The following is a 9,979-nucleotide window of genomic DNA, read 5'->3' as shown; positions in this document are numbered from 1 at the left end:
CGGCCTCTCGGCCTGGGGCTCGGTCACTCTGGCACAGCTGGCTGCCGGCGGAGCTCCCGGGCACGTCACTGCAACCCCCCCGGCTTACGCTCCGCGGCTGCTGAGTGACCCCTCATCTGGGACTCTCCTCAGCTCTTTCTGGGATAGTGGCGCAGCTGCCCCTCTGTTGGTCTTCCTTGGTCTCGTGTTCTGGGGGCCTCCGGATGTCTGGAGTTTTGATCTCCTCCATACCTGCTTCATGCCCTGGTGGACGGGGCTATGGCTCCCCACACCCTCTAACAGATCATTACATGTAGGAACCTTATAAAAACAAGCGTGTTCATGCTCACAGGTGTACACACGGGTGCTCACACACACAAACTACACCCTTTTTGGCTCCTACCTTAAAGCACACTGTGCTACTAACTAATAAAGATCAAATAAACTATGACAATCAAGTGGACCAGTATAGCAAAAGGCCCACTTGGGAAAGTAAATCTGTTGGGCATTTGTCTTGGCCTTCAGACAATAATTCTGATTGCTACAGTGCCAGACAGGACATACAAAAAAAAAAAAAAGCCAGATAGATACCCTGTCTCACCAGGTGCAGTCAGTTCTTGGGCACCTAGGACCCTGGGGCCATGTTCTCAGCTCGTGCCATGGTGGTGGTGGGGCTGGCTGCTCTCTTGTTAATTTGTGTATGCATACTTTCTTATATTTTTCCCGTTCCAGGTTTTGTTGTTTTATTTGTTTTGTTTTTGTTTTCTTATTTTGCAGGTGCAGCCAAAGAGATCCATTGCACATTTCTATTTCTACTCTTGTACACTATTTAATGATTTCTCTTTTTTCCCCCTACCTGCTCGCTTGGACATTGCTGTATTGGAAATGAATTGTAATAATGGACGTGACACAAATTTAACCTAATAAATAAACCAAAAAATTTAACACACGTGTAACACATAAACAAGAGGAGCCTATAGAGAATTAGAGCCTAATGAGAATAGAGCTCATCTTGGTAAAGCAAATGTTTTTTGGAACATCACATTCAGATTGCAAAAGCTGCCAGACAGGACAGGCTTAAAGAAAAATAAAGTTACAGAGGTCAAATAGTTGACAAGTTGTGTAACATTATCTTTTATCAAAATGAGATTCTTCCAAGTGCTGATTACTTAATAATAAATAAAGCTGTATGTGGGTAGAGTAGACAGAATGGCCATATTGTGGTTATAAAATAGGCGTTTCCCCTGCACTATTAGATACTGACTCTAGATGTCTCTCTAAGCCAAGTGATTCTTAAGGTTCTGCTTATTGTCTATTCCTCAGAAGTTAATCTAATTTGGTCTTCTTTCCTTTTCAGAAAGGCACATGACCATCCTGTGATTGCTGGCATTTTTTTCATCCTTTTATATATCCAAGTCACTGGAACTACAGGCAGTGGAATTCCAAACTAAACTTGTTCATTTAGTTTACGACAAAATGCATTCAGTTTATTGGGTCATTGCAGTTCTCCTGGCAGTTGGCTCATCTGAGATTTGTTATGCAGGACCTCTCCATGCTCAGTGCAAAGTAGAATGGTATGATGTATTTTCTCTGTATACAATTTGTTTTTTTGTTGCTGTTGTTCTTCTAGCTTTGCCTTAAAATAATGTGATAAACATGTATCTGAAGTAATGCTTAGTAAATATTCTTTTATGCATCGTAATGTTAGTCTGCCTCTGCATGTAAACAGTACTTCGCCTTTCGTTTCTTTCTTTGTCGTCAATGCAATCTCAATAGAGGAAAGTATCTTCTATATCAATATGTAAACCTAAGACATGCAATAATTAATATGTGTATAAATATTATATTCTTCTATATGAAAGTATTAAAGCATATGTAATGGTTATTTTGTAATTGAAACAACTCTGTATGCTTTATAGAACAATAATGAGATCACATTTCTCGGTAGTAACAACTGAACTGGCCTGTAAAATCACTGAGCTGCCACCGAAATGTAATTTATTGTGTAAATTGGAAACTTTTTGAGCTTAGCCATAGTTTACTATAAACTGGATTGAGGCAATATTTTTCATAAAGAGCACTGGTCTCACCTTTCTGTCATTCTTAATTGGCTAAAAATGTCATAACACAAACTTGCAAACTTTTAAAATGCCTTAATTAAATGAAATACATGTAATCTTTCATCATATAAAGCTTCCTTGTGATATAAAAATATATGGTGTAAGATTTAATAATCAAAAAGAAGTAAATAGTGATAATTACCTTTTGTCAGCAGTAAAAAAAAAAAAGCCCATCCTTTGTTTCTTACAATAGACAAATTCCAAATAGTCTCAAGTAACACTCACAACCAATCTCCACTAGATGGGACCATTTGTTATAGTATTCCAAGGTGATGCAACACTAGCAATTACTACACTAAAGTAGCTATGCTTGTTTTATGCCATGCAGGTACTTTGGGATACCATGTCAGGTAGTTTATGAATCCCTGGTTTCACAGATTAAGAAATGGGAAACCATGGCTAGCTGCACTATGGGAGGAGAAAAGTGCCTGTACAAGGTATGTGAAGTCACACCCATACACACATAATATTATATAATTGTATTATTGAGTTCTCTTTAACCTTAATTCTGTTCTGTAGAAACAATACATAGATTAACAAATTAATTAATTTCTGCCTCCAGTTGCACTCTGCCTCAGTTCACTTCATATCTGCCAAGCACACTACTCCCTTTAAGAAGAATGTGTATGACATTAACTTTCGATTGGTCTCCTTTCACTTCTACACTTGCTGTCATGTTTCGGTAGGTTATCTCTCTTCTCTAATTTACAGTGGGGCAAAAAAGTATTTAGTCAGCCACCGATTGTGCAAGTTCCCCCACCTAAAATGATGACAGAGGTCAGTAATTTGCACCAGAGGTACACTTCAACTGTGAGAGACAGAATGTGAAAAAAAAATCCATGAATCTACATGGTAGGATTTGTAAAGAATTTATTCGTAAATTAGGGTGGAAAATAAGTATTTGGTCAATAACAAAAATACAACTCAATACTTTGTAACATAACCTTTGTTGGCAATAACAGAGGTCAAACGTTTACTATAGGTCTTTACCAGGTTTGCACACAGTAGCTGGTATTTTGGCCCATTCCTCCATGCAGATCTTCTCGAGAGCAGTGATGTTTTGGGGCTGTCGCCGAGCAACACGGACTTTCAACTCCCGCCACAGATTTTCTATGGGGTTGAGGTCTGGAGACTGGCTAGGCCACTCCAGGACTTTCAAATGCTTCTTACGGAGCCACTCCTTTGTTGCCCGGGCGGTGTGTTTTGGATCATTGTCATGTTGGAAGACCCAGCCTCGTTTCATCTTCAAAGTTCTCACTGATGGAAGGAGGTTTTGGCTCAAAATCTCACGATACATGGCCCCATTCATTCTGTCCTTAACACGGATCAGTCATCCTGTCCCCTTGGCAGAAAAACAGCCCCATAGCATGATGTTTCCACCCCCATGCTTCACAGTAGGTATGGTGTTCTTGGGATGCAACTCAGTATTCTTCTACCTCCAAACACGACGAGTTGAGTTTATACCAAAAAGTTCTACTTTGGTTTCATCTGACCACATGACATTCTCCCAATCCTCTGCTGTATCATCCATGTGCTCTCTGGCAAACTTCAGACGGGCCTGGACATGCACTGGCTTCAGCAGCGGAACACGTCTGGCACTGCGGGATTTGATTCCCTGCCGTTGTAGTGTGTTACTGATGGCGACCTTTGTTACTTTGGTCCCAGCTCTCTGCAGGTCATTCACCAGGTCCCCCCGTGTGGTTCTGGGATCTTTGCTCACCGTTCTCATGATCATTTTGACCCCACGGGATGAGATCTTGCGTGGAGCCCCAGATCGAGGGAGATTATCAGTGGTCTTGTATGTCTTCCATTTTCTGATGATTGCTTCCACAGTTGATTTTTTCACACCAAGCTGCTTGCCTATTGTAGATTCACTCTTCCCAGTCTGGTGCAGGTCTACAATACTTTTCCTGGTGTCCTTCGAAAGCTCTTTGGTCTTGGCCATGGCGGAGTTTGGAGTCTGACTGTTTGAGGCTGTGGACAGGTGTCTTTTATACAGATGATGAGTTCAAACAGGTGCCATTCATACAGGTAACGAGTGGGGGACAGAAAAGCTTCTTACAGAAGACGTTACAGGTCTGTGAGAGCCAGAGATTTTCCTTTTTTGAGGTGACCAAATACTTATTTTCCACCCTGATTTATGAATAAATTCTTTACAAATCCTACCATGTGAATTCATGGATTTTTCTTTCACATTCTGTCTCTCACAGTTGAAGTGTACCTCTGGTGCAAATTACTGACCTCTGTCATCATTTTAAGTGGGGGAACTTGCACAATCGGTGGCTGACTAAATACTTTTTTGCCCCACTGTATTATATGACAGGTTAAAGAAACAAAATTAGCAAACTGTCTATTGTCAATAATTTTGGTTTCTGTATATTTGGTTCACTGTACCATGCTCTCCCCTTTCTCTTCTGATGCATCCTTTCTTTTCTGTCTTCATTTTTATTTTTCTGTCTTTCTCACCACCTCACCTTCTGTTTATTTTTGTTATATTGCTTACCTTTTGCATTTGTATGTTTTATTTAACAAATATGGCCTTTTTTTTATTAATTAATTGATCTACTTAATTTCTAGGGCATGTCTATCTCTGAAACCTGGTATGCCATTAAAGACCATGGCACCAACTACTGCAACCTTTATAACCTGATTGAAGGTAAGGTTTGATAAAAATTGTGACATCCTTTTGCAATTCCTGGGCTTCACTGATAAGTTTGTCCTACAAGTGGTAACATGTTAAAGTAATTACATATTACTGGAGGCAATAAGGTAAGTAAGGTTTTATTAAATAATTAATCATCTAGAAAGCATCACTCCTTACTGTGTCATTTACATGGATATGAATGGATATTAATGGATTAATAAGCTCATATATAACATTGAATGAAAACCAAGTTTATAAAAAATATTACATCCACTACAAACAAGTTATTTAGGAGCTGTTAATGGGTCATAGTATCATTTTAAAAAGCCAAGGAAATCATTAGCAAAGTTCTTCTAGTCATTGCATTTATACATATAATGATTAAGATGAGCTTGTTGTTTGTGTGTTAAAAGATGTGTTATAATGTCTTATTTCATATTGTAATTAATTGTTATTTCTGCATTTACAAGTTGTTAGTTCAGTATTTTCTATGACCTCATCTAAAGTGATGACCATCTATACCAGGGGTCCCCAATCCCAGTCCACAAAGGCCAGTGACCCTGAAGATTTTAGGTCTCACCCTGGGTCAACACACCTGAATCACATGATTAGCTCATTGCCAGGCCTCTGGAGAACTTCAAGACATGCTGAGAAGGTAATTTATCCATTTAAATCAACTGTGATCGGTCAAGGACACATCTAAAACCTGCAGGGACACCGGCCCCTGTGGACTGGGATTGGGGAGCCCTGATCTATACCTTATAAAGGATTTATAAATGAAAATGAAAGGACAGCAGAACTCAAGCAAGTCTCCAAAAAGTTGATTCTGCAATTTGCATATTAATGATCAAGGTACTACAGGCCTTTTGTGTTCTGTGTGCTCATACCTCTTTCTCTTCTCATTTGTTCAACAGGAAGTGGTCTAACTGAATCCAGGGATTATAAAGAGGTCACCAGTGACTTCCTGTGCACCCAGCGTTCCTCTGCTAATTGTACTGTCTACTGACTGAATATTTACAATAAACAGAGATCACCACTGTGAAGCAAGGAGAATCACCCAGTTTTGATCTTCTTAGTTATTGACAACAAAAAGAAGTCATTTGCAGATTGTATAAGAATCTATACAGTGTGCCCTTACCTGTTTGCTACTGTTGAAAAGGAGGATTTTCATTATCTGTAACTCTTATACAATTTATGTATAGCATGCATTTAGATGTTCAGTTTATTCAAGTATAGTTTTAATGGACCCTGTTCAAACATGAACAAAGGCTGGCCCCCTAACTAATACTCTGTGAAGCAGTAAAGGTAAAAATCAAAGGGTTAAGAAGGTAATGTACACAATTTAGAGTTTTGAATGTGGGATAATTTCTCAAAGCAATTTTCCCAGGAACAAAGCAATAAATAAAAAGTAATAATTATGATAATAACAAATAATCACATCACTTGAATTATAATTATCTATTTAACCTACTCTATGGTATTGCTCACTTTGTTCTGATCTTTCAGAGGAGAGAGGTTGGAGAGAATAGGCATGCCTTGTCCCTTCTGTGTAGATATGACCCAATAAGACAGGATTCAAGTCCTTGGAAGTTGTAATCCAGTAGGAGACCATGGAATTCCGAATCCTCTTGAAATTATAATCTGACAGGGAAAAAAAAAAAGGGGGGGGGGAGTCAAAAATTATAAAATCAATTCTCTCTAGACATCCAGTCACCGTTGTTGATATTTAATCACCCAGTGTCCAGCCACAACTTATCATCCTGTCTCTCTGGACATTTCTTCCTGTTAAATGGGAGTTTTTCCTTCCCACTGTTGCCAAAGTGCTTGCTCATAGGGCGCGTCATATGATTGTTTGGTTTTTCTTTTTTTCTTTGTATTATTGTAGGATATTTAGCTTACAAAATAAATCACCTTGAGGCAACTGCTGTTGTGATTTGGTGCTATAGAAATAATATTTAATTGAATTGAGTTGAACTCCGGGCAGCACGGTGGTTAGCACTGTTGCCGCACAGCAAGAAGGTCCTGAGTTCAATTCCACCATCAGGCCAGGGTCTTTCTGTGTGGAGTTTGCATGTTCTCACTGTGTCTGCGTGGGTTCCCTCCGGGTACTCCGGCTTCCTCCCACCGTCCAAAGACATGCAGTTTGTGGGGATAGGTTAATTGGATAATCCAAATTGCCACTAGGTGTGAATGTGAGTATGAATGTCCTTGTGTGTTAGCCCTGCGACAGACTGGCAACCTGTCCAGGGTGTACCCCGCCTCTCGCCCTATGACAGCTGGGATTGGCTCCAGCACCCCCCGCGACCCTGAAAAGGATAAGCGGTAGCGAATGGATGGATGGATGGATGAGTTGAACTCCATACGAAGGAGACTAGAGGCCAAGCTCAAGACAGCACAAAGGGCTGGTGCAACACCACAGGCCAACTTCAAGCCAACAGTAAAAGTCACCGTCAAGTACAGGATCTAGCAAGAAGATGCTCTGTCCCCACTGTTCTGCATAGGCCTGAACCCCCTCAGTAGGCAAGGTAACATTGCAGACATCAAGGACAACGATACGTACCTGGGAATCATGAGGGGACCACTAGAAATGCCTCAACCACCAAGTCCTGCAGACTCAGTTGAATGGGAAGGACAAGATCTGGGCAATCGACACCTATACCCTGACAGTCATCAGATCTGCAGGCCAAAGGAATAGATAGAAGACACTGACATAAAAACAAGACAGTGCAGCCAGCATCAGTCCTTAGCCACCTTCCTTTCACCTAGCGTACAATGTCATAGTGAGATGCCATAACCAAATGGCTAGCATAGTATACTGGAACATTTGTGGTGAGTATGGCCTGGAAGAGAATGAGGATGACCGGGCTAACATCCTATGGGACTTCTAGGCACATGTGGACAAACTGTTGAAGGCTAAGTATGAAAAGCAGTTTATAGTTTTAAAACACAGAAAAGCTAATTATGTCAAAATTAATAACATTTGAGTGTCCAAATTCATGCACAAACTGAAGTCTTACAGTTTGATTTTAGATGCTAGTTATTTTATTCAAGTCTACTAAAATGTTTGACATTGATTTTACTCAGTTTCATTGACTGTACTTTATTATAGCCCATAGTGAAATGCATTTTATTAATTTGTCTCATCTCAAAATACCAATTGGAGAAAATGTGAAACAAACTGCGGTGCAAGTCTCGGACGACAGTACGCCTAAAGCTGGGCAGACACTGTGCGATTTTTTCAGTCACGCGATTCAGCTTCTGCTCAAACTGCACGATTGACTCGCAGGGGTTAGAAGTTGGTAGGTCACGATGCAGAGTCTCACACTATACCGCCCGATGCTCTGATGCGACCTGAGCGCTCACACTGTGCCTCCATAAAATGAAAGTTATAACAGAAAATCTGTCGCTCGCTCTCTCTGTCTTTCACTCACACAGACACACCACCACCATCAACTTTGCTAAATTGCTAATGAAAAACATTAATCAGGCAGCTGTGATTGAGCAGCAGTGTAGATCCAACTATTTTCACGGTTGTTGTGGTCGTGATAATTTTGTGATGCCACATCGAAAAGGCTCGGATGAGCTTTCCAAAGTTCTACAAGTTGTGCCTCCATCGCTTGTGTCCAGATCACACGCTGCACAGCCGTGCTGCTCCATCTTTTTCACCGACGTTTACGTGTTTGCGCGTGAGCAGTGTGAGCGGCTCACGAGCGATTGATGATCGGGAGCTGGTCATGAGGTGTTAATCGCTTCTCGTTACCCCACGTATACTACACGATGCACGATGAAGGCCAAAATCGGGCCGATCACCAAATCGGTCGCACGACTCAAAAATCATCTCAAAATGGGCCAAAAATCGCACAGTGTAAGCCCAGCATTAGACCAGCAATGTTTGTTCCCCTCAGAGAAAAAAAAGGCTGCAAAAGTACAGGGAGGGATGGGAAAAGGAAAACACCTGGCTGGAAAAGTGCACGATAACACCTATAAAGCGCAGTGCACTGTGCGCCGGCGCACTTTTTCCATAGGCATGCTTCTAGTGGTGGGCACATGAAGAACATGAGGGGCGTGAAAGCTCGGGGAACCCTTAACCAATTTTTTGTCCACCAGGCCACGGCAGAAGCAGATATGGTATGTAAACATTGGTTTGTTTTTTTAAACCCTCTGGTTAAGGTTAATATGGGCATGTGCAGTGAATATCAGCGCTATGTGGCCAGAAGTGTGATAATATAATTTATTTTGTGTAATAAACAACTGCAAGGATACATGAGTACAACAAATAGATCACTAATACATAAAAGTAATACATAGATTAATAATGATGATGAGTTATGATGCGTAATCATGGGAACAAGTGGGTTTACAAACAGGAGCAGCTTTAAGTTAAGCAGGACAGAGTTCTTTTAAAGAAAGATTTACTTATATTCTCAAAAGTTAAGCATGACAGGCTTCTGTTTAAGAAAGAGACCTGTTTTACTGTGTTAATGTTCTCATTTTGAGCTAAAAATAAATGGCTAAATGATAATTTGTTTCCCATATGGTCATATCACAAAGAATATGCATCTGCTTAAATCAAATTCAAGTCAAATGGTTAAAAAATAATTTCACACACAAAAAAAAGAGCTACAAAATTCACCACACTGGGAAGGGTGAACTGGGCTGCCCGGCCCTGGCCACGAGGTGTCCCTTATTTATTTTTCAGGGAGTTGGCAACCCTACTTCAAAATGAGGGCTAATATTAACCAAAGTCACAATTCCTCTCTAGAACTGATGACATTTAAAAAATAAAAATCTATTACCAACCAAGTCGTCTTAAAGAAAAGACTAACGTTACTTTTGAGTAACAACTTATTTGATGAAAGTTTGACATTGTCTTCTGTCTTACTTGCCTGTTCTGGACCCTTGGTAAAAACAGGAGTTAAAAAAGAAAACAGCACACACCAATAGAGAGCCACATGGTGTGAATATAGCTGTTGATACTGCTCAGAGGTGAGGTGCAGTATGACGAGGGGCATCATTCTTTCTGACACTTAAACCAGTTTTCGCTCTTAAAAATGATGGTGAAGTGAGGAGGGAGTCACAGAGAGAAAATACACCCTCAGCTGCATGTGGATTGCAGGGCAGCTTTTATTAAGGGAGCAATATGCTCAGCTGGGCTTTGCCATCCATCACTACCCCCCATCCCCACTCCCACCCGTACCCCTTGCACCACACACACACACCAAAGTCAAATGTTCTC

General features: G+C 40.7%; 1 protein-coding gene across 1 annotated transcript; it reads left to right on the top strand.

The window, feature by feature from the left end:
- Positions 1-1,455: 1,455 nt before the first annotated feature.
- LOC146661598 (uncharacterized) lies at positions 1,456-5,749 on the top strand. The gene is made up of 5 exons (XM_085417745.1): positions 1,456-1,553; positions 2,428-2,536; positions 2,662-2,781; positions 4,677-4,755; positions 5,658-5,749. Exons 1-5 carry the CDS (start codon positions 1,456-1,458, stop codon positions 5,747-5,749), a joined length of 498 nt encoding a protein of 165 aa, XP_085273871.1.
- The last annotated feature ends 4,230 nt before the right edge of the window (positions 5,750-9,979 follow it).

This window comes from Rhamphochromis longiceps, linkage group LG9 (assembly GCF_057381845.1).
Source record: "Rhamphochromis longiceps isolate RC_006_pf linkage group LG9, R_longiceps_female_GT1.1, whole genome shotgun sequence".
Taxonomy (NCBI): domain Eukaryota; kingdom Metazoa; phylum Chordata; class Actinopteri; order Cichliformes; family Cichlidae; genus Rhamphochromis; species Rhamphochromis longiceps.
The sequence above is the reverse complement of the archived record's forward strand: the minus strand, read 5'-3'. Positions and strand labels throughout refer to the sequence as shown.

Coding starts and splice junctions, on each gene's coding strand:
- LOC146661598 (XM_085417745.1), top strand. CDS start 1,456: ATGCATTCAGTTTATTGGGTCATTGCAGTTCTCCTGGCAGTTGGCTCA. Junction 2,537..2,661: donor GAGAAAAGTGCCTGTACAAG/GTATGTGAAGTC, acceptor TTCTGCCTCCAG/TTGCACTCTGCCTCAGTTCA. Junction 2,782..4,676: donor ACACTTGCTGTCATGTTTCG/GTAGGTTATCTC, acceptor CTTAATTTCTAG/GGCATGTCTATCTCTGAAAC.